Source organism: Gopherus evgoodei, chromosome 3 (genome assembly GCF_007399415.2).
Source record: "Gopherus evgoodei ecotype Sinaloan lineage chromosome 3, rGopEvg1_v1.p, whole genome shotgun sequence".
Lineage (NCBI taxonomy): Eukaryota > Metazoa > Chordata > Testudines > Testudinidae > Gopherus > Gopherus evgoodei.
In genome coordinates, this window is record NC_044324.1 from 188,321,873 (window position 1) to 188,347,990 (window position 26,118).

The 26,118-nt window shown below is 37.4% G+C and overlaps 1 protein-coding gene across 4 annotated transcripts in view; it reads right to left on the minus strand.

The window, feature by feature from the left end:
- Positions 1-5,661: 5,661 nt before the first annotated feature.
- The window catches only part of SRBD1 (S1 RNA binding domain 1), a 251,220-nt gene continuing 230,763 nt past the window's right edge, over positions 5,662-26,118 (minus strand). For all 4 annotated transcript variants that reach the window (XM_030557685.1, XM_030557683.1, XM_030557686.1 and 1 more), the window contains 2 exons: positions 12,566-12,750; positions 5,662-6,678 (listed from right to left, as the gene is read on the minus strand). In XM_030557685.1, coding sequence (XP_030413545.1) covers positions 6,389-6,678; positions 12,566-12,750 — 475 coding nt within the window. In that variant the 3' untranslated portion in view covers positions 5,662-6,388. The remainder of the gene's footprint in view (positions 6,679-12,565; positions 12,751-26,118) is intronic.

Consider the following 26,118-nt stretch of genomic DNA (forward strand, 5'->3'; position numbering starts at 1 on the left):
GGGGCCCATTTAGGGATCTGGGGCAAAAATCAGTACTAGATGAGCTCCTGAGGTCCCTTCCAACCCTGATATTCTATGATTCTATGGGTAGAGGCGCTCTAGGCCCTAAAGGAATCTGGCTGTGATATCCTGAGCAAAAACTGACCCACCCTCGAACGGTGGGGGGAAGGCCGAGATCACCGCCAGATGGACCTTAATCGATGAGAGGGACAAGCCTTGGAACTTGAGGTGCAGGAGGTAGTCTCGAATAAGCTGCAGCGAAGCACGCTTGGGATGAACACCTCTGTCTGCAATCCATCCTTTCGACTTGGCCAGATAGGTCACTCTGGTGGAAAGCTTCCTACTTCCCAACAGAATGCGCTGACCTACGGCCGAGCGCTGCTGCTCCTGCACGTTTAGCCACACAGCAGCCAAGTCGTCAGATGTAGTGCCACCAGGTTCGGGTGCAGAAGACTGCCGTGGTTCTGGGACCACAGGTCTGACCTGAGCAGCAGCTGGAACGGGGTCGCCACTGAGAGGTCCAGCAGAATGCTCAACCAGTGTTGGCATGGCAACACCAGTGCTATGAGGATGTCTCTCACCCTGTCCTGTTTGATTTTCATGAGGACCATGGGTAGCAATGGCACTGGAGGGAGGTGTACATCACAGCCCCAAACCACATGAGCAGAAAGGCATCTGTCCATGCCGTCAATCGAGTGGAAGATGTGACCAGGTTCACTCGGATAGTTCCCCACCTGTGGAAGATGGAACTGACCACCTCTGGATGAAGGGAGCACTCACGGCGAGACGAGAATGTCCTGCTGAGGTGATCTGCCAAAGCATTCTTGGACCCTGGAAGGTGAGAGGCCACAAGATGGATGTTGTGCTGTAGACAGAAGTCCCAGAGCCTGAGCAGTTCCTGGCAAAGGGCAGATGACCTTGCTCCAGCCTGCCGGTTAATATAGAAGACTGTAGCCTGTTGTCTGTCAGGACCTAAATCACCCTGTCTTGTATATGAGGTTGAAAGGCTTGGCATGCTTGTTGAACCACCTTGAGTTCCATGACATTGATGTGCAGGGAACGACTGCAACTGGACCAAAAACCTTGAGTGCAATGAGTGCCCAGGTGGGCTCCCCAGCACAGGTATAAGGCATTGGAGACAAGGGTCACCGATGAGGCCAGGGCCACAAAGAGAACTCCTTCCAACACCAATGTGGGATCCTGACACCAGATGAGGGACGACAGTATGCTATCCGGGATCCTAACCACCCGGTCCATGCTGTGTCAGTTAGGGACATAGACTGACAGCAGCCACGCCTGAAGAGGTCTGAGGCAGAGTCATGCATGCCTGACCATGTTAGTACATGCTGCCATGTGGCCCAACAGCTTCAGGTATGTGTGGGCAGTGGTGAGTGGGTGGGCCCACAGGCCTGTGATGAAGTCCACCATGGCCTGAAGAAGTCTGAAAAATATGTTTTCAAACTGTTGACTTTTGTAGCATTTTGACCAGGGCTCTCACTTGGACAGACAAAATGTAATAAGACTGTTAAAAGGACTCTCTCTCCTTCCCCACCCAACAATGATTTCAGAATGCCAAAAATACTCTCTGTAGGGCCACAGAAGTTACTTTTTAGTTTTGGAAGCTAATACAGCACAGAGCTGGGAGATTAAATGATACCACATTCTCTTAACTAGTTCTTAACCTTTGTGCCAACAGCTGTTTGGACATTTGTGGTTAGGAATCTCGCCATTAACAAAGACGTTTGATGTTCATTACATGACTGTTGCCCATTTACATTTGTGATCATCCACTTACAAGCCCACTTCAAAGGGAGAGGTATCCAAGACAGACAGACATGGAAAGACTATATAACACAAGTGCCATCTCTTGATATCCTCTTCTTTCACTAGTACCAAGACTTGTGCATCACATATTGTTTCAGACTTGGTGATAACTTTTGGCATTTGTAGTTTGAACTTGAAAATACTTTGGTGGAGGAAAGAAATGTCAGACCCTTACAACTTGCAATAATACATTCTGTATTAAAACAGAAATCCAGAAAATCTTTACAGGCAGCTTGGCTCTATTCACTCACATGCAAGTAGCAAGTAATGTTTTTGGGGGCAAGTTAAATGTGTTTGTTTTCTAGTCATGGCAAGAGTGGGTAAATATAGAGTGCCTGGGCTGGTAAATTGTCATGAATATTTTGCAAGATTGATTAGAAATATATTTAAAAATCAGATCATGTACATATCATAGAACATCAGGGTTGGAAGGGACCTGAGGAGGTCATTTTGTCCAGCCCCCTGCTCAAAGCAGGACCAATCTGCAGACAGATTTTTGCCCCAAATCCATATAATGGCCCCCTCAAGGATTGAACTCACAACGCTGGGTTTAGCAGACAAATGCTCAAACCACTGAGCTATCCCTCCCCCCCAAAAAAGGCCCTCAAAAGGGGCTCATACCATCAGGTACACATACCTGTCCCCAGCCTCTCTATATCTCCAATGCTTCTTTACATCATCAAATGAATCCACTGGACATGAACTTTTTCATTAATTCATTTTCTCTAGCCTTTGTAACAGCAAGATGCAATTACAAAAATGGAATTTCTGCATTTTATTACAAACAACTTGTTTTACAAAGTTTTATCTCAAAGTATAGGAATTGAGCAAGACATTTCTAGTTGTCCGACAGTATCAGACTGTATTCAGTGATACATACAACAGTTTGGGAGAAGAATTAATACTTAAGTAACAAACTTTCACTGAACTATCCAGATATTTTTTACTCTCCTTCTCCTGATAAGGGTGGTATACATCAATAAATCTCTCGGGTTAATTTTTTTGCTCAATTCCTTAAATAGCAGTCTTTCTAAATGTGAGTCACAGAGCTCTTTGTCTTTCTTGGGGAGTCATTTCAGACTACTAGATTTTACTGAATTTGATGCCAATCATTATTAGTACTTTGGAAACTTTCTGTGCAGTTTTGTAACATTTACATAAGGCTGTTAAGAGATTAAAAAAATTAATTGCAATTAATTGTGCTGTTGAACAACAATAGAATACCATTTATTTTAAATATTTTTGGATGTTTACAACATTTTAAAATATATTAATTTCAGTTACAACACAGAATACAAGTGTACAGTGCTTATTTTATATTTATTATTACAAATATTTGCACTGTAAAAAACAAAAAAATTGTATTTTTCAATTCACGTCATACAAGTACTGTAGTGCAATCTCTTTACCATGAAAGTTGAATTACAAATATAGAATTACGTAAAAATTATTTTTTTAAAAATGCATTCAAAAATAAAACAATGTAAAAATTTAAAGCCTACAAGTCCACTCAGACCTACTTCTTGGTCAGCCAATCACTCAGACAAAGAAGTTTGGTTACAATTTGCAAGAGATAATGCTCCCTGCTTCTTGTTTACAATGTCACCTGAAAGTGAGAACAGGCGTTTGCATGGCACTGCTGTAGCTGGCGTTGCAAGATATTTACGTGCCAGATGTTCTTAAAATTCATATGTCCCTTCATGCTTCAACCACTATTCCAGAGGACATGCTTCCATGCTGATGATGGGTTCTCCTTGATAATGATCCAAAGCAGTGCAGACTGATGAAAGTTCATTTTCATCATGAGAGTCAGATGCCACCAGCAAAAAGTTCATTTTCTTTTTTGGTGGTTTGGGTTCTGTGGTTTAAGCATCAGAATGTTGCTCTTTTAAGACTTCTAAAAGCATGTTCCACACCTCATCCCTCTCAGATTTTGGAAGGCACTTCAGATTCTTAAACCTTGGATTGAGTGCTGTAGCTATTTTTAGAAATCTCACATCAGTACTTTCTCTGTGTTTTGTCAAATATGCAGTGAAAGTGTTCTTAAAACAAACATGTGCCGTGTCATTGTCTGAGGCGGCTATAACATGTAGTATATGCAGAAAGTGGGTAAAACAGAGCAGGAGACATACAATTCTCCCCCCAAGGAGTACAGTCACAAATTTTATTGACACACCTTTTTTTTTTTTTTTAACACGCATCATAAGCATGGAAGCACATACTCTGGAATGATGGCCAAAGCATGAAGGGGCATACGGATGTTTAACATATCTGGCATGTAAATACCTTGCAACACCAGCTACAAAAATGTCATGCGAACACCTGTTGTCACTTTCAGGTGACACTGTAAATAAGAAGCAGGCAGCATTATCTCCTTTCAATTTAAACAAACTTGTTTGTCTTAGCGATTGGCAGAATAAGAAGTAGGACTGAGTGAACTTGTAGGCTCTGAAGTTTTACACTGTTTTATTTTTGAGTGCAGTTATGTAACCAAAAAAAATCTGCCTTTGTAAATTACACTTTCACTATAAAAGATTGTAGTTGTATGAGGTGAACTGAAAAATACTATTTCTTTTGTTTATCACTTTTTCTTTTACCATTTTTTATAATAAAAAGTAATAATATAAAGTGAGTACTGTACACTTGTATTCTGTGTTGCAACTGAAATCAATACTGAAAATGTAGAAAAACATCCAAAAATATTTATTGAATTTCAATTGGTATTCTATTGTTATAAGTGCGATTAATCACTATTTTTTTAATTTCTATTTTTTTTTAGTTAATCACATAAGTTAACTGTGATTAATTGACAGTCCTAATTTAGATCAATAATTTACTGCCTTGCATAAATTACAAAGAATCATCTGTCCTCTTTTACAACGGATATGTGCTGTGGGTTTTTTTTAAACTAATTTTATGTTTTCAGGTGCAAGTTTCCATTCATTGTGAAAGAATGAATGACCAGTAATACCTGGTCCTTTATTAACCTACAGTACTGATAGCCTCAAAGTTAGTTTTTTCACACCATACAGCTACTCATGACCTCAACTTTAATCTGAAGAACTATCCTATGTATGAAGAGTCGGAGGTAATTTATATCTCCTTTTCTGTGGAACAGATTGCCTTGGCAGTCATCCCAGTTCATTTAGGAGTCCATTTCCATCAAACAAAACTGTCTGCAATGTGCTCTGTACTACTTAAATCCAACTCATTATGACTTACTTCAGCCAGAAAATCAAAATGGAACAGGGAAGAGAGTACGGATTAAATGAACGGCTCATTGATTACCCTCCTGCATCATGGTTCCCAATCTCTAGCCTCATTAAGATCTGTTGACATCAGACAATCAGAGACTTTGTCATTGTCATTTAGTTTTCATTATGTATTTTTTCTGAGTAGACATTTCAAGGAACAATGTACCAAGGGCTGTGGTGGATTCTCCATCACTGGCAATATTAAAATCAAGATTGGATGTTTTTCTGAAAGATCAGCACTAGGAATTATTTTGGGGAAGGTCTATGGCCTGTGTTATATAGGAGATCACAATGGTCCCTTCTGGCCTTGGAATCTAGGACTGACCTGATCCTACCAGGTTCTGAATACCTCTGTGAAGTACTGAGCACTCTCTATTCCCATAGTTTCTGCTAAAAATATTATCTGAAGCTTCAGCTAGTGAAAAAAACAATTACAATTAAGTAACATGATGTTCGGACAAGCACATCCTCACAATTATCTTCCTAGAGTGGAATGCTGTTGGTGCACAAACAGTGGTTGTTGCGAAGGGACAGGTTGCCCTTGGATTGTGCAGACAGTTTATGTAATCAGTACACTGAAAAAAATAGATCAGAAAGATTTTTATTATGTACAGGTACAGAAAAATGCTTTTGCAACTTTCTGAACAAATTAGAGGTACCTCACTGTGTTAATTAATATGATAATTGCCCGAGCAATAAAAAAAACAAAAATCTTTACACGGTAGCTCAAATAAAAACAGCAAATTACTGATCCAATAATACTATTACCATTATATCCAGATTTTAGTATTGTGTGTTGCTGCTCTTCCTTGGTCTAAGCAGAGGGCATTTTTAAGCTTCTATTTTAGCTTCTACCAAGGTCCACTTTTAAGCCCTCCTTAAGAAAACAGCATGGAAACAGACCAATCAAGTGGTGTTTTTCAGTATGAAAGAACATGGCTGAGTCTGCAGGAGCAGCACAGACCAAAGGTGGATTGAGAGAGCAATTCTTGCACAGAAGAAAACAGGTAAGAGATCTGTCTGCCAGCACACTGAGATATCACTTATTCTGCAAAAAGAAGGTGTGTGCCCTAATAAGAAGGTGAAAGCCACTTCAGGGCTGGTATTAAAGTGACTGTTAAGGGGAGGGAGCTGAGAGAGTTCTGGAAAAGCTTCTGGAATTAAAAAGTGAAATTAAAGATTTCAAAAGTTGGATTAATTCCTTCATTTCCAGTATACTCAGTAAATACTTGAACCTGAAACTTTTAGAATCTTGGTGACAACATTTAACCTTTTAAAAAGAAATAAAAGTCTTATCAATGGTGAAAAACTCATAAAACACGAAGAAGGTCCAACGTTATCCTTGATCGAGGGATATCAATATTGAGTACTTTAACTTCCACTCTTTCTCCAGGGCCCAATCCGAGACTTCTTCTCTTCTTGGCTTTAGAAAGTTTCGTTTCTGTTATGTTCCTAATTGGAATCAATCCTGACTTACCAACACCAATATCAACAAAAACTCCAAAGAGAGTAGCATTCTCTACTTTTCCAGTCAGAACTGTGCCAATGCTCAAGTCTTCAAGACAAACTATGCTTCTCTTGAAATCAGGTTTATCAAAATCTGTCATAAAAAACAAGAGATGAAAATCAAGTTTCTGAAATAAGATACTGGAAAGACAACAGTTCAATTAAACTTGTGCTGAGGATCACCTATAATAGGCAGCCTTCTACTTTTGGAGATTAATTGAAAGTAGCTCCAGGATTTCCAATACATTTTCATTTGGCTTTCATATAAGCATTACCTCTACCAGGCAATGGATTTTCTTCTATTTTGCTAGCCCCTTGGCTGGTCACTTAAAACAGTTTATACTACTGTATATGGAGAGCCAGGTATAGTGAAACCTATGGCAAGAGGCTACCCCAAGAGACGAACAAAAATTGGTTGCCTGATAGGGTTTATAACTAATGGCTACACAGTGTATTGAAAGCCCTGTAAGCATTTGCTTGGGAGAAGGGTTTTCTCCTACAAGTGGTTCTTAGCACAGATTTATAATCATATACATGGTTATATTTTAGTGCACATAATTGTACAAAATAAAATGAATATTCAATTGAGGTAGTCTGGTGATACCACTAAGCAAAAGGAAAGTCACTCAAATGGCTTATTCATACTATCATGCCTCAGAGATAGTCCTATATGCTCTCTACACATTTATACCAGTTTGACACCAGTGTAATTCCACTAACTTCAAGGAAGTCACTCTTTATTCATACTGATGAAGTGGAGAAGTAGACACATATACTTTTAAATGCACAATGTTGGTATATTCAACCCTATATAGTACAGTATGTGGGAACTGATGGGAATTTTCCCCCCTCCCATTACTCACTTCTTATTTGTTGATCCTTTACCCAAACCTCTTTCCTTTTGTGCCACCTTGATACCTGCCCTTCTGCCTTTCCCTGCAGCTGTCTTTCCTCTTCCTGATGCACTGAGCTTGATAGTTTAGCGGAAGTAATATACTAATTACCAGAGTGAGTCTAAATTTCACAAAAGGTAGACTGTGATTTTAAATGTTTTCCCCTTGTCTTTAAAAAAATAAAACACAAGTTAAAGGCCTAAAGCCAAAGTTCACTGAATGGGAGTCTGTGCGACTGCAGTGCACTTTGTATCAGGCCCTAAAATATTACCCAGATTGGTGGTGGCATCAGTAGACCCTGCATGACGTTGAAGTTTCCACTCTAGGAATGCACCTAATTACTTGACTCCAAATCAGTTAATCCTTTTGTAATATTACACTGCACAGAGGCATTTCAATGCAAAAAGAAACTAAATAGCTGCTCAGGGCACTGGCAGGGGTGAGACTGGGAGAAGCCATAGGAACCATTTAATGTTTAAAATGCGGCTTTTCGTTCCAGCCTGGCATGACCCAGTGTCTGCAGATTGTCCAGTTACCTGACCAGCTATTTAACTGCTGCTTTAAGTTAGTGTCTTTGTGCAAAACTCTTGAGATTTACTCCCTGGGGACTACTTTGGTTACTAGAACATTTAAAAATATGTATTTTAAAATCATCTTTCAAGTTCCCATCCCCAAATAGTTTTTCCTGTTTCATGTTCTAATAAACTCCATGGAAGAGCATTAAACAGTGAACAACACAGTATTTCAGTTCAAACTGAAGGGAGCACTTTAGAAAACTAAACTACAAGAAACCAGATATAACAAACTGAAGAAAGGGGAACTTAATAGTAATGAATATAAATCGGGAGCTGGGAATTGTTGAAAATTGATTAAGGAAGCAAAGAGACAAGGAGAAATCTATGGCCAGCAGAGGTAAGGAAAATAAGAAGGAGTTTTCTATGTATATCAGAACAAAAGGAATCCTATCAATGTTATTGATCTATTATTAAATGGAAATGGTAGGAGTATAAATAATAATATAGAAAACAAAGTAGTGATATAGTCATATCATTTAATACTCTTTCCATTCCAGTAGCTTCTCAGGAGGATGTTAAACAGTAGATACTGAAGTGAGACATTTTTAAATCAGCAAGTTCAGATACCTTACATCCAAGCATTTTAAAAGAGCTGGCTGAGGAGCAACCAGGACTGTAAATGCTGATTTTCAATAAGACTTTGAACAATGGGGAAGTTTCAGAAGACTGTAAGAAAGCTAATGTTGTGCTAATATTTTTAAAAGGGTAAACAGGATGATCTGGGTAATTATAGGCCTGTCAGTCTGACATTGATCCCAGGCAAGATAATGGAGAGACGGATATGGGTCTTGATTAATCAAGTATTAAAGGAGGGTGATGGTTTATGGAAAACAGATCTAGTCAAATTAATGTGATCTTTTCTGATGGGATTACAAGTTTGGCTAATAAAGGTAATGGTGTTGATGTCATATAATTAAACTTCTGTAAGGCGTTTGATTTGGTATTGCATGACATTTTTATTTAAAAAACCTAGAAAGATATAAAATTAACATGACACATATTAAATGGATTAAAAATGGTTAACTGATAGATCTCAAAATGTAACTGTAAACAGGAAATCATCAATTAATAGGTATGTTTCTAGTGGAGTCCCACAGGGATCGGTTGTTGGCCCTATTTTATTAATGACCTGGAAGAAAAAAAAATTACCACAGATAAAGTTTGCTGATGACACAAAAAATGAAAGAATGGTGAATAGTGAAGAGGACAGCTCACTGACAGAGAAATCTGGATTGCTTGGTAAACTGGCACTAGTGATCCAGCTTTTTAATATGGCTAAATGTAAATATATACATCTAGGAATACAGGCCATACTTGCAAGACAGGGAACTCTACCCTGGGACTCTGAAAAAGATTTGGGGCTCATAATGGATAATCAACTGAACATGAACTCCTAGTCCAATGCTGCGGCCAAAAGGGCTAATGCAATCCTTCAATGCATGATAAGGGGAATCTCAAGTAGGTGCAGAGAGCTTATTTTACCTCTGCATTTGCCACTGGTGTGATCATTTCTGGAATAGTGTGTCCAATTCTGGCACCCACAACTCAAAAAGGATGTTGATAAGTTGGAGTGGATTCAGAGAAGAGCAATGAGAATGATTAAAGGATTAGAAAACGTGTGATAGTGAAAGACTCAAGGAGCTCAATCTATTTAGCTTAACGAAGAGAAGGTTAAGGGGTGACTTGTTTGCTGTCTATAAGTACCTACATGGGGAGAAAAATTAAACAGTAGCAAGCCACCAGGATCAGGTGGTATCATCCAAGAGTCCTGAAGGAACTCAAATATGAAATTCGAGAACAATTTAACCTATCGTTTAAATTAGCCTCTGTACTAGATGACTGTCAGATGGCTAATGTAAGGCTGATTTTTAGAATAGGCTCCAGAGGTGATCCTGGTAATTACAGACCAATAAGCCTAACTTCAGTACCAGGCAAACTGGTTGAAAATGTAGAATAGAATCATCAGACACACAGATGTATGCAATATTTTGGGGAAGAGTGAACATGGCTTTTGTAAAGGAAAATCATGCCTCACTAATCTAGTAGATTTTTTTAGGTCAACAAACATATGGACAAGGGTGATCCAGTGGAAATAGTGTGCTTGGACTATCCAAAAGCCTTTGACAAGCTCCCTCACCAAAGGCTCTTAAGCAAAGTAAGTTGTCATGGGATAAAAGGGAAGGTCCTCTCATGGATCAGTAACTGGTTAAAAGATAGTAAACAAGGGTAGGAATAAATGGTCAGTTTTCACAGTGGAGAGAGGTAAAAAGTGGATTTCCCCAAGGATCTGTACTGGGACCAGTGCTGTTCAACACATTCATAAATAATCTGGAACAAGGGGTAAACAGTGAGAAGGCAAAGTTTGCAAATGATACAAAACTACTCAAAATAATTAAGTCCAAAGCTGACTGCAAAGAGTTACAAAAGGATCTCATAAAACTGGGTGACTGTGCAACAAAACAGCAGACTAAATTTAAAGTTAAAAATTGAAAGTAATGCACATTGGAAAACATAATCCCAAATATATATATAAAAATGTTGAGGTCTAAATTAGTTTTTACCACTCAGCAAAGAGATCTTGGAGTCATCATGAATAGTTCTCTGAAAACATCCGCTCAATATACAGTGACAGTCAAAAAAGCTAACAGAAGGTTAGGAACCATTAGGAAAGGGTTAGATAGTAAGACAGAAAATATCATAATGCCACTATATAAATCCATGTTACGCCCACACCTTGAATACTGAATGCAGTTCTGGTCGTTCCAGTTCAAAAAAGATATGTTAGAATTGGAAAATGTACAGAAAAGGACAACAAAAATTATGAAGGAAATGGAACAACTTCTGTATGAGAAAAAATTAAAAAGACAGGGACTGTTCAACTTCAAAAAGAGACGACTAAGGGGGGATATGATAGAAGTCTGTAAAATCATGAATGGCGTGGAGAAAATGACGAGGGAAGTGTCATATACCCTTCACATAACACAAGAACCAAAGATCACTGAATGAAATCGATAGGTAGCAGTTTTAAAAACAAAGGAAGTACTTTTTCACACAACGCACAGTTAATCTGTGGAATTCATTGCCATGGAATGCTGTGAAACCCAAAAGAATAACTAGGTTAAAAAAATGTAGATAAGTTCATGAAGGACATGTCCATTAATGGCTATTAGCCAAGATGGTCAGGAACACAAACACATGCTCCCCATGTGTCCTTAAACAGCTGACTGCCAGAAGCTAGGAGTGAACAACAGGGGGGATGGATCACTTGATAAATTGCCCTGTTCTGCTCATTCCCTCTGATGCATCTGGTACTGCTATTGTCAGAAGACAGGATATTAGGCTTGATGGACCACCTGTGTGACCCAGTATGGCCATTCTTATGTTCTTAAGGCATAAAGTTTTAACAATGGGTTAGGTCAGTTCAAAAAATTTTAATAATAGGTTAGTTCAATTCCAAAACAAACACAATTCCTGTCTATATTAAGAAAACCATTTCTGAGCACAATTGCTACTAGCACAGTTTCCAGGTACAGGCCTTTTCTACAACAGATTGTTCCAAAAATCTTCCACCATTATACTGCCATTGGTGCATTAAAATCTGAATGTTTGCATTAAGAACTGTCATTTATTTTGGTGTTGGGTAACACAATGTATTTTTACGTTTATGGCTAGATATTCCATTTCACTGAAAATTAGACATTAGAGGTCCAGAATTAAATTACTACAAGATAGGAAATGGATTTCCAGGATCATTAGTGGGCTGCATTTATAAATAACTATAATGAAGCAAAACAATGAATGCTGAGAGAGTGGAAATATATTTTTCTCTTTTAGCATCAGTCTACTATTTATTATTACACGCCTGTATTTTTGTTGCCTACCTTTATCTCTTGCAGTTGTGAGAGGATAGAGCATATCCACTGTAAGGTTCATTGAACAATTGCACCTCCTGATATATCCGCCTCCTCTCCTATGTCTTCCTTGCTCTCCTCCACCCTAAACTGTTTTGCACTGCTGTGAAGATCTAACCAGTGTGGGTCATGAGTCATGTACTCCAATGTACTCTTCTCTGAGGAGTGTGTGACCCAAACTTCTAATAAATCAGAATTTTACATTACTATTCCATAGATCTTTATTACTAGTGTTTTTAGTCGTCTCATGCTTCTCCCACAACAGCCAACAGTAGATTTAATCAGTATAGTCAACATATTATAACTGTCTTATCTGTTAAAAGCCATGCAGCCCACCTTCCTATGGCTTAAAAGGTCATGTTTTAAGACAGAATTCACACTCCTTAATTACCGAGCCAGCAAATACTATCTGACTGACTGCATGCTGAACTACATTCTTCTCCGTTCGACAGGATGAAGGGAGGGAGTCAGTTGACCTACACATCCACTAAATCTACAGCTAGTTTAGAAGAAAACTTGCAGTTTAAAAATGAAACCCACAACATTCTAAATTCCAGACTACAACAAAACTACCTTTATAAAGGAAGGCATTCAGTTTTTACCTGTTCGGATGTCAAAGCCTTCAGGTTGAGTCAGACCATCAATTATTATTTGCAGTGTATGTACTGTTGTATTTAGTGTTTTTGCTGATCCTTCTATTCCTTCTTTTTGAATTATAGCATTTACTTTTTGTTGCATATCAGGTTTTCCTATATCATTTGGGTTTCCTCCAATTAAAGTTAAAAACCTTGAGAATTAAAACAAAAAAGACAATAACCTGTAAGATCATTAGAGATATTTATACAGTCATCAGTGAGGATTGAAATCTTGCCAAGTTTAAAGTTCAAACTATTTTTGAACTCTTACATGCACAAAAAAATTTCGTTTTAAAAAGTAACAGTAAGAAAAGCTTATTTCTTTCATCTTAGCATAACTCAAACATTCTGCACTTCTCAATTCACTTTCAGGCTGAGGCCACGCATGTAAAGTTTAAGTCTAAAATTACTTTTTCTGAAGAATATGAATGATTGAATACAAGGTTCAGAATAGAATCTACTTCTCAGGCTTAACTTTAGTACTTGCTATCCATGAGCCCTATTATTTCCAAAATGATTTCCTAGATTCATGCTGATTCATTTTATCCCAAAATTAATTAAATATTTACAGAAAAAATGCAACTTACCATGGACATGCCTTCAGAAAGTGAAAATTTCATCATTTTGTAATTCTTTTAATATGACTTTTAATTAATTCAATTAAAACGAAAATACAGTGAAGATAAGATAATATTTGCAAATCTTACAGAAGTTCAAAGAATCTTTTCTGGTTCTGAATTTTATATTTTAAAGAAGAGGATGAAAAAAATTTCCAAAATAATCTGCTGTCTCGGAGCTACATATAAAAGTTGGCTAATTATAATTAAGTGTTCAGATAATAACAGAAGAAAGTCACACCAGGGTCACTATTTGACTGATGTATTTCTTAGTCCACCAAATCAAGAAACTGCATAGGTTGGCTTAATTATCTAAAACTGAAAGAAAATATAATATATTTAATAATAAAGACACAAACACCCTGACCATAGTTCTTGGGTTTTGAATACACAATGCACAAGAGCATAGTTAGTTTACATGCATAGATATTGAAGGGAATTAGCTGATGAATATGACCACAAAGCATACATTTTTATGCTGTGTCTTACATAACATTCATTTTATCAGTGACAATGGCTAAATATCCTCATATCAATAAAAGGATGAGAAATTCAAAACAAGTGGTTTTTAAATACTTTTTCTATTATGAAAAATAATGAAATATTATGTTTATAAAATGAAGCAATCTGTCCTTTTCTTAAAACTATTCACCACAGACATCTCTTAATTGCCTAATCTTGGTGTTCAGTAAATAGACTTTTTTCACCAAATAGAACTCTGCTTGTTCAGGATTCACATGGGGTTTGATTATGCTTGTCCTTTATGAAGGTGCACAGGAGGGCAATGGGAAGGAACATGAAGACTTCCTCTGCCCTAGCATATTCTCCATAGCAGCCAGGCACAACTTCAGTCCTTGCACTCAAGGAATCACAGGGGTCTGCTCCCTCTACTCTCCACCCCCAGGGTTCGTGGCCCTATCCCACACCTCTGCACCAGCCTGTGGAACAAAACCTGCACATAGGATGGAGGAAGAATGGGAATATGCTACATGCCACAAAGTGCTGTAGTAACAGGCACATCTCTTGCACAACAGGGAGCTGTAGGAGGCATTCCACCTCCCCACCCCCAAGACAATGCAACTGGTGATGGTGTGGGTTGTCTGGACTGGTGGGGAAAAGAAAGGTGATGGCTCTTTTAATGGTTCCATTTCCCTTGGGAGTTGGATGGGAAGGCATCACTTGAGCTGGTGGGCAGGCCGGAAGCGTTCAAGTAAGCCACTGGCCCTGAACACTGTGGGAAGGTATATAAACTCTGTCTCCCCTCACGCCCACATGAGCACCACATATCCCTGGGGTTTCTGATCTGCTGCTGGCATAGTGCAAGTCACCTTTTTTGGGACTGGAAAGGAATTTTTCCCTCACTGCCAGATTGACCAGGGCTAGATGGTTGGGGTGTGGGGTTTTTTTTTTTTTTTGGCCTTACACACAGCAGCTCAGGGACCCTTGGGTAAGTCAGGAAGTAAGGTTTTAGTTGTCACAACTTAGTAGGTGTCCAGTGCAGGAGTTATTCCATAGGGCATACCCTAAAGAAGCTGGGAACAGGTCTGGGCTCCTAACATCTGGTACAGTGAGGAGACAATGGCCTTTCCCCTGCCCCTTAACAAGGTGCGGGTGCTGGGGACCAGCTGTGGAGGGTGGGGGGGACTGATGGCAGTCCTTCAATAGGCAGAAAAGATTAAGGATGGAATCATGACCAGCACTGTATGAATTATTGCCGTATAGTTCCCAGATGAATTAAGTTAATAAAGTTGTGGCCTAATTAAAAAACATCCCTTGCATCTTGTCTTTCTTCCCACGTCTGGGACAATGCATTCTGGCACTCCCCTGCAGCTGTAACCTCCACTCTACTCCCAGTGCAGGGCTGTGCCTTAAAGGCACAATTGAGATAAGTATTTTGTTCAGCATGAAGTATTATTTTTTTTCTACCTGAGGGGGATCTACTTGACAATATAATGGATAGTTCTCCTCTTATGTGGCCTATCTTTGTATCTTTGTCTAGTTTTCTGCCATTAAGATAAGCTAATGTGTGAATCACTGACTTCCTCCCTTGAAACCAAAGACATTGCACTTCTGATGATGCAACTGAATGTGCCCTCTGTTCAACTGCTATTAGTGCATGCTTTTGTGTTCATGGTATAGATACATCATTTACAGAGGGGGATTGAAGAGATAAATATATATCAATCTAATTACTATACAACGTTGCAAATCTTAAATTGATATTGATCATGAGAACAACTTATTTTCTCTTTCAGAAAATGAAAACAAAGGAATATTAATAAAGGTAAAATGGCCTCATTGAAGTCAGTGGCTAAACTCCCATTGACTTTAATGGGGCCAGAACAAGAAATCAAGATTTATGTATTCTATTCCCAATTATTCTACTGATTTACTATGTGACGTAGTCAATTCAGCCAGTGTCTCCCTCTCAGCTGAAATGTGGATAATGTCCCCTACTTCACAGAGGTAGCTTAAGCAACAGGATACTGTGGGTTTATAAACTATATTCTAAATGACTTTTTTCTAGATTCAAGTAACACCTAAGATTATTATATCTGAAAATTATTAGATAAAGTTATTTTCTCTATTTTTCAGGTTCTTTTCTCCTTTGATAGCAACTTGAGTATAGTCAATTTCACAGCTTCCCACCTGTAGGCAGTGTCAATCAACTTCCCCCATTCATGTGGCTCTTTCGCACCGTAACAAGGGAGAGAAAAGCATTAAAAAAAATTGAAAATGTGGCTACAAAACCACTAAAACCAATAATTCAGTGACAGGCATTGGCCCCTGAATCCCCATTAATTTATTTTAACTCAATCAACAGATTTCAACTTTTGGTGTCACTTTGCTATTTCTAAACCATTTTAACTGGATGGATAACAATGTAAAGTATCAAAGCAAATGCAATTTTTATCAACACCATTACTGTCATTCACATAAGCATACCGGTATTTCCTTAAACCAGCTGCAACTGTTATCCAAAAGAAGGGCTGTATCCAAAAGAAGTAGCACTACTAATATGAAAAAGGACATGTATTATTCTCCTTCTACCTGAAAAGAACATTCATGGGGCTGTATAGACAATACTGAAAATGTGTGCAGGCCTATGCAGCGTGCTCTGCACAGCACAGCTGAGAGAGAACTGCTTGCTGGTAAGTGCTGAAAGATGGACAATGCCACACTAGAACACCAGTGGCAGGCAACAGCTGCTTGAGCTTTGACTGACATGGCAGATGTAACACGACAATCCCTACAAACAGTCAGCCCTCCTGACTCAACATTCTAAATAATATATGCTTCACAAAGCAGACCTATAAACAAGTCTGCTGACATTCGTGCACTTGGCTTCATTTTTACCAGAAATGGAAATTCAGCTTGACTACCTTCAAGTAACATTTTTTTACCATTAGAATGTCATAGAAATGCATTCATATTGTAAATCAATAACAGGGCACATTTCACTGTTAATAAATGTAACCAGATGGAACGTTCACAGATGTACAAAAAATTATGTACAGATCTTTCAAATGTGTGGATAATATAATCAGGATGTACAGTATTGTGTGCAGATTTTTCAGAAGAAAAACAGTTAGTAAGAAATAGGACTCCGAGTAAGCCCAGGAGCCTGATCCTTAAATCCTTCTTCACACAAATAAATTTTGGTTTTGGAATCCCATTGAAGATAATGGACTACTTGAATGAATAACACTTACTCCTATGAGTGACAATGGTAGGAGTCAGGTCCTAAATTACCAATCACAGTTATCTGAATCATTTAATACTGTTAAGGTCATGAACAGCAATTTGGTTTCAGTTCAGGAAGGTACTGAAGCAGATGCCTAACTTTAAATATGAGACTTAACACTGACTTCAGTAAAACTACTCAAGTTCTTAAAGTTATGCATCTGCTTCAGTACCTTCCTAAACTGGGGTCTTTTCAGAGGAACTTGTCTTTGCCTAAATTCCTTTCATTAACAGCTCATAATACTGACAGCTATGATAAAACTAGAATCTCTGTCGTATTATAAAATGCCCAACACCAACAAATATAAGCATCTTCAATAGAAACAATAAAATTCTTATTTTAGAGATTCTCAATCCTTTAGGGTCCTGATAAGAAACTAGATGCTAAAATATTTCCATATAAAGATATTACTTAAGTGATTATAGTGATTACAGATGTAATTTTTAAAAAGAGACTGTTTAATCTAGTTCTATATTTCATATATCATTTTTCACTCAAACACGTTAAGTGGCATTTACAACAAAAATCGATATAAAGCACAAAGTTCTTGCTCAGCAGTAATGCATTATATTGATCATCAATATTTTTAAATGTCATTGCTTAAGAACAAAGTTAAATGCTCTCTTATTAATAAAACTTTCTTGGGGTTACTGCAAGGTCAGAAAAACTACAGTCAGAAAAGAAAAGTTTTGATATTGTTAGAAAAAATAAGAATAGACTGTGTGACAAGCAACTTCCCTTACTATGGTTTTAGTTATGTTAAACTCTTAATCTGGATGATACTATCTTTGAAATCATAATTTTAACAAGTTTGACAGGTCCAGTTCTGCAAGAAAGCAAATTATAGACCCCATAATAAACAAACAAACAAACAAACAATCTCCCCTCCTCTAAGTATTTTCTTGTGTATGCATATGAGTAAAGTAACAAGTTGTAATTAGTAGTTAAAATATAGTTTAGCAACAGCTATCATCTCTCTCTAAAAACCCAATAATGTTTAAAAAGTTCCACAAAAATTGACATGTGAAAGGTGAGATTCTTCATAATTTTGATCAATCTTATAAAGTAGGCTATATTGTCCCCTCATTCTTAGATACTGATTGTTTGACTTAATGGTGAATCCTTTTCATAAAAAGGAATGTCAACGAAGGTAAAGCTATCAGAATCTTGTTTTTTAAAAAAAATCAAAATGGCAGGAGGTTAGCACATACTACTCATGAATTTCTACAGCAAGCTTTCATTTCTATAGTAGCCTTTGGGATGTTACAGATCATGCAGAAATGCTCATGGCTAAGTCACTGATGTTTTTATTTAATACATAATTTCATCCATCTTACTCAGATAAAGTAAAAATGTAGCATAGATGTAACAAATAAGCACATCATGTTCTCTTAACATACACATCTGCATAAAATTATAACACAGACCTTGCAGTGCTTAAAGAAAATGCAAATTTATGAACAGAACGCAAAGATCATTAGAAAAAGCAACAATTATTTCCAGTGCATTTAAACTTTTTTTTTTTTTTTTTTTTTTACAAGAAGCAGCTTCTTTGTGATATACAGTAGTTCTTAAAGCTACATAAGGGTTTTAGTCACAGTGATTCTGTTTTATGTAATCATTTCCAGCAACATGACTTAAGAGTACTGGGTTCATTACATGAAAGCAACATGATATGCCATTAAATCTTATCATAGGGCACACATGAATTAATGGTGATGCAACACTATCACTTCTAAAACATAACTTTGTATTAGCATGTGCATAGTTAGACAGAATGTATATATTTGCGAGTACCAAATAAAAGTTAAACTATATGGACCAAAGGAGTCATAAATATCTAGTAATAGTTTCAAGTAAAAATTAAAACATTATTAATTTATAAAGGAAATTAAAGATTTTTGTAGTGTTGCTACAAAACAACATAACAATATAAATCCTTAATATTTCAACTACTGTCGCGGATTATATAAATGTCAAGTAGTATTTGCGTACTACTCTAAGCTAACTGGTTGCCAAATATCTGAAAATATATAAATGGGTTAGAAAAACACTCTTGTATGAATATTTAACAGGTCTTGATATTTATAGCTATATATTTATTAGGGCTGTCAAGCAATTAATTGCACTATTAAACAATAACAGAATACCATTTATTTAAATATTCTGGATATTTTCGACATTTTCTAGCATATTGGTTTCAATGACAACACAGAATACAAAGTGTACAGCCTGCTTTATATTTTTTTCTGATTACAAGTATTTGCACTGTAAAAAACCCAAAAGAAATAGTATTTTTCAATTCACCCAATACAAGTACTACAGTGCAATCTCCTTATCATGAAAGTTGAACCTACAAATGTAGAATTATGTATAAAAAATAACCGCATTCTAAAATAAAACTTTTTGAAATATATGGCAGATTGCAGGTAAAACAGAGCATGGGACATACAGTAACTCCTCACTTAACGTAGTTATGTTTCTGAAAAATGCGACTTTAAGCAAAACAATGTTAAGCGCATCCAATTTCCCCATAAGAATTAATGTAAATGAGGGGGTTAGGTTACAGGGAATTTTTTTTCATCAGACAAAAGACTATATTATATGTATATATACACACACAGTATAAGTTTTAAACAAACAATTTAATACTGGTACAGTGATGATGATTGTGAAGCTTGGTTGAGGTGGAGGAGTCAGAGGATGGGATATTTTCCAGGGAATGCCTTACTGCTAAATGATGAACTAGCAACTGGCTGAGCCCTCAAGACTTAACTCTCACACTCTAAAGGGCAGCAAGAACGGAGGGAGGGGAGACAGCATCGCAGACAGAGACACACACTGTGTGTGTGTGTGTGTGTGTGTGTGTGTGTGTGTGTGTGTGTGTGTGTGAGAGAGAGAGAGAGAGAGAGAGAGAGAAAGAGAGGCGCATTTCCCCTTTAAGTACACTGCCCTGTTAATTAGATCAGCTTGCTGAGACCCCAGCTGCTGCAAGCAAACTCCCTCCGTCCTCAGTCCTGTCGTGTGACCCCCCCCCCGCTTTATAGAAGATGGGGTAAGCGGGGTGCAGGAGCAGTGGGGAGGGGGACACCCTGACATTAGCCCCCCTATTCCTTCCCTCCCCCCCTGCACAGCAAGCAGGGGTCTCGGGAAGCAGCTCCAAGGCAGAGGGCAGGAGAAGCACATGGCAGTGGGGGAGAGACAGCTGCAATTGCTAGCCTGCTGGGCAGCTGCTGCACATGGAACTTAGGAGAGTGAGAGCTCACAGGGGTAGCTGATAGGAGGCCTGCCGGTCCATCCTGGTTCCAAGGCCCCACCAGCTAGCTGCACCAGGCTGCTCTTCCTGCAAGGAGTGGACAAAGCAGGCGACTGCCAAATGACATTAGAAGGGAGCATGGCACAACTTTAAACGAGCATGTTCCCTAATTGATCAGCAACATAACAACAAAACAATGTTAACCAGGATGACTTTAAGTGAGGAGTTACTGTACAATTCTCCCCCAAGGAGTTCAGTCACAAATTTAATTAACACATTATTTTTTAACCAGTGTCATCAACATAGAAGCATGTCCTCTGGAATGGTGGCCAAAGCATGAAGGGGCATATGAATGTTTAACATATCTGGAACATAAATACCTTGAAATGCCGGCTACAAAAGTGCCATGCAAATACCTGTTCTCACTTTCTGGTGACATTGTAAATAATAAGAGGGCAGCATTGTCTTCTGTAAATATAAATAAAAGTGTTTGTCTTAGCAATTGGCGAAAAAAGTAGTAGTACTGAGTGGACTTGTAGGCTCTGAAGTTTTACAATGTTTTGTTTTTGAGTGCAGTTATATAACAAAAAAATCTACATGTGTAAGTTGCACTTTCATGACAGAGATTACATTACAGTACTTGTATGAGGTGAATTGAAAAATATGATTTCTTGTTTATCATATCTACAGTGCAAATATTTATAATAAAAAATAATATACACTGATTTCAATTACAACACAGAATACAATATATATGAAAATGTAGAAAAAAAATCTAAAATATTTTATACATTTCAATTGGTATTCTATTGTTTAACAGGGCGATTAAAACTGCGATTCATTGCGATTAAAATTGTGATTAATTGCGATTAATTTTTTAATCATGATTAATTTTTTGAGTTAATCACTAGTTAACTGTGATTAATTGACAGCCCTAATATTTATATATAGATATGTAGTCCCTAAACATTAAGATAATTTATTATACATTAAAAATTATGTATCTGAGAAATAACTTTTAACAGAAATAAATAACTATTGGTATAGTTATTATACCGTACCGTAGGTAGTTTGCTAATACACTGTAGTTACATTGTAGTTATGCTTTTTGACCCTTATAATTACTGCACTTTCACCTAATAAGATATCAAAGATAACTACATGACAGAGCAATTACCATATTAATACATGTATTTCTAGAATTCAAGTGCATTATATATAATTCTAAATAGATAATAAGTTTCAGTCATGTAGTTGATTTAGTGGTTATTAATTATTAAAAAAGCACAACCACAATAACTATTTTAGCTGGAACAAAACTCCAATTTTTTTCCTTCAAAACTTTTAGCTGCTTTTCATCCAACTTATAGAGCTGAATGAAGTTTTTCAAATGTTGACAATTCAATGAAAAATATCACCTTTTCTGACCAGCTTTAGTAATTATATTGCAATTGCAATGTAATTACAATCACTGTGATAAAATACACCCCAATAATAAGACTTGTAAAGTATATGTATGAGGTACAAATATGTATTTTAAATGATATATGTTGAAGGCCAACATTTTCAAAAACGGGGTCTCTATAACCAGGCTACTAAATTATTATTCAGATATCTAAATGAGCAACCTGATTTACAGAAGTGCTGAGAATCAAATACAGTGTTTCCCAATATGTTGAATGGTCCTTCTTCAGCAAGTGCTTAAGTACTTTGCTGAACTGGGGCCACTTGTAGCCACTGGGTGCTCAGCACTTTTGAAAATCAAGACACTTATTTAGGTGCCTAAATAAGGAGATATTAGTCTTCTTTTAGAAAATATAGGCTTGAAAGTCTGTACCTTAAGGTTAGCAACAAGTATCATGAAGTGCATAATCTGCGTCATAATCTGCACTTTTAAGTTCCTAAACATAGGAGACTTATTCCGAAAGAAGATTTTGCAGGACTCTGCGTGTTATATTATTGAATCCAAATGGAGTCCTGGGGATGGGGCTGGGGGGACAAACAGACACTTATTTTTCTCCTTAAACAACCGAGGGCACATTCACTGCACAATTTGGAAAATCACAAAATGTTAGACAAAGATGCTTTCTAGTTTAATTCGAAAAACCTTATTATTTATTATAGTACCATGCAAAATGTGCTACACCGGGGTAGGCCAACTTTGGCACGCGAGCTGACTTTCAGTGGCACTTACACTGCCCAGGTCCTGGCCACTAGTCTGGGGGACTCTGCATTTTCATTTAATTTTAAATTAAGCTTCTTAAACGTTTTAAAAACTTTATTTACTTACATACAACAATAGTTTAGTTATATATTATAGACTTATGGAAAGAGACCTTCTAAAAACATTAAAATGTATTACTGGCATGCGAAACCTTAAATTAGAGTGAATAAATGATGTCTCGGCACACCACTTCTGAAAGCCTGCCGACCCCTGTGCTACACATCATACAAAGAAATTGGAAGGAGTGGTTCTCTGCATGGGCTATTCCTTTTTGCATGAGAAAATACTTTACAAAAAATGTACTGTATTAAAAAGTTATCATATGAAATTGTTTATTTTTAAACAAAATAAGCCAGCATTTATTATACACTACTCCGATTCAAATTATTCAGAGCACAAGTCCACATTACAGATTCATGAAATACAAAATCATCCATTTTTAAATAATGTCCACCAACATTTAAAACCACTAATTTTCTTTTTCTGAAATATTTTATTGCTTTAAAGGCCACAGAGGATTTTGTTGTTGTTTGTTTTAAAATTTGGTTAAAAAATTGTTCCCAAGTGGAAACTCTGCTTGCCAAGTTTCAGACCAGAACCAATTTTACGGCTGATTTAGAAACCCCTGAAAAATAGAGGGTTTCATAATGGAAATACTTAGGTAATCTTTACTAATAAAGCACAAATGGTGCTGATATATTGATTCATGGCATTAAGTCTTCTTAACTCAAAATCTGTACAATTCCTGTAAAAGAATTAGAAAACATTTTAAAGATGATTTAATATGCTATACAAATCAAAACATTATCAAAACATTTTTTGTTTGTGGTTTCACGCTATCAAAGCCTTGCTTTGTGATCCATTCTAATCAAACTCAGAATATGTTCAAATATTCTGAATAAAAAAAGAAAAGATAAAGAAATGGCCTTTTAGATCTTAAACCAAAGGCATTTCTGCCTAAGCCCATCCTAGGCAGCATATTTTCCTGAAAAGCTGGGACTACTGTGTTTTAAGTTTCTGAAAAGTCTATTTATGAACACCAGCTTACAGTGGCACATCCTTCTCCATACAATTAATACACCATGTACCAGGTATCCAGTTTTTGAAGACATATTGTAAAAGAGCCACTAGAAAAGCTAAGGAAACATTTAGGAAGTCCTAAAGAAGTTAGAACAAGGTAACAGTCACATGCCTATAATCTGAGACTTTAGAAGGAAAGGCAACATTTCTTATCATGGTATCCATCTACTGGACTCAGTTGGTTTCTAATCACTAAATGTAAGCTTTTAAAAAATAGTATATATGTATCCCATGGAAAATACTCATTGATAAGGATACGATTCAGTCACTGAAGTCACAGATTCCGTGAATTTCTGGGACCTCCATGACTTCTTCTGAGCAGCTGTCAACCCTGGGGCAGCCAGAACAGCTTATTGGCAGCCAGTCCAGGGCTGCCGGAGCAGTGGGGAGGTAGCGGGAGGGGAGCAGAGGATGCGGCACCGGAACAACTGACCGGCAGCCAGCCCCAGGACTGTCAAGCAGCTGACCGGCGGCCAGCCCCAGGACTGCTAGAGCAGCAGCGGGGCTGGAGCAGCTGCTCGCTCTGGCAGTGCTCTGTTTGTACCCCTTTGGTATTTTTAGTAAAAGTCAGGGACAGGTCACTGTTTATTGTCCACAACCTGTCCTTGATTTTTACTAAAAATAGCTATTACAGAATCTTAACCATACTCATTTTTAAAGGATGACAACCAGCATATGTATATGATGTATACAAACTGCAACATCTGGCATGCAGGTTATATTTCAACGAGACTGACAATTTGGGAATCTTGTGCCTCTGTTTATAAAAGGGGTTTAAAGATGTGGTTTAGCATTATGCAACTGGGAATGTTCTTTTGCAAATTATATAATTGTAAGACTTGTGTCTAGTATAAGCTGATGTTACTTAGTATGTAGCCAACCACACTGAGAGAGAGCTCTTTTAAATGTGTTTACAAGATTGTTAAACTAAAGATTTATGCTTCAACCATATTTTGTGTATCTTTGTTATCAACACTCAGGTTTGGTTTCAACAATAAACTTAATCATATGCTTAATATTAAGCACATACTTAAGTCGCATTGAAATGAAGTGTCTGAAGTTAAATGCTTTGCTGAATTGGGCCTCATCTGGGTGTTATTTTAAGATATGATTATTTCTGTTTAGGTCACATCTTTTACATTTGCTGAGGCAAGGGCTAGCGATGACTGTTACAAGAGTATACTCAACAGCCAATGCCTGTTACAGAGTAGATTCAACAGCTAATGGGCAGTATCCTAGCTTTTATGTAACTGAATTTCACCCCCTAAGGAGCCTGCACTAAGGGTGGGGGATGATGCCCTGGGAGATGGTAACAGAAAATTTTGCTTTCCAGGGAGGTAGGCAGCAGAAGAAGGGTGGATTTCCCAATCTCTACTTTCTGCCACTGAACATTTGCTTCTGTGCCCTTTCAATTACCTCCCTGGTTTGCATAGTTCCGATTCCATCAGGGGGACGACACCCAGTTTTCCCAAACTGGGTGACTATAGGAAGGAGGTAGAAATTCAGTTAATTGGCACCGTGTCCCACCATTTGCCAGTACAGTGAAAAGAACTGTTGGATTCCATTTTATAATGCAATACTCAGAGTAAGTATGTTTATCTTACAGAATGTGAGAAGTCTTGCGACACTGCTGTTTTGTTTACTTCATAGCAGAATTCCCAGAAGCACCCCCGTTACTCTTGCAGGTTGTTCTACTGAACAAGAAGATTGACCTCTAGCTGCATAAGGAAAAAAAAACCTACTCACTCCTACTGGGGGAAAAATACAGCTGCAGTGAAATGAATTTCAGATTTATAGACAAATTAAACCACTCATTTTAATCCTCATCCAATGTTCTCAATGGCTCCAGTGCACATTAGGAATTTATCATACAAAAATAAACCACGAAAATGTTTTTGATATAAAGCGGAGTTCCAAAGGTTTTTGAAACGATCAACATCTTTAAAAACAAAATTAGTTTCCAGGCAATGACTCTGGTTGACTTCAACAGGGCTACTTGTATCAGTAATGCAAGCAAAATTTAGTCCATTATCTTTCAGTTGCTTTTTTATGAACATAGATCCAGCAACGAAGAATTATGCCCTCCATGTGATCCAGAGCTCATTCAGTCAGTGAGACTATTTCCATTGACATCAAAGGGCATTGGATCAGGCCCCATAAACTTAACCAATGTTGAAGTTTGAAGTATTAGTAGAATTTTATCCTTAAACCATATTTATCCAACAAACCAGAATGAGTCTAGAACAGCTGTTCCATGAATTCTGCTTAATTACACAGGTTATAAGCTATTTTAAGTGCTGTTTTCTTTTTAATCCTTCAAAATACAGATAAAGAAAAAAAATTATTGACAATAATATTTAAACTGTTTTAAAGTTGTGATGTAAATTGCCAGAAGAAAGGAAATTCAGTTTACACTCTGTCCTAACGTCCTAATGAATGTCAGTTTTAATATTATATTTCCTGTCCTTTGTCAATTTTCTGCAGAACTATAACTTTTCTCTCAAGTGTAGCTACCTGCAATCAATAATATTGTTCATCTGAATGAAACCTTTGGGAAATGCCTATTGCATCCAGATACATCACATTAGCAAAAGGCAC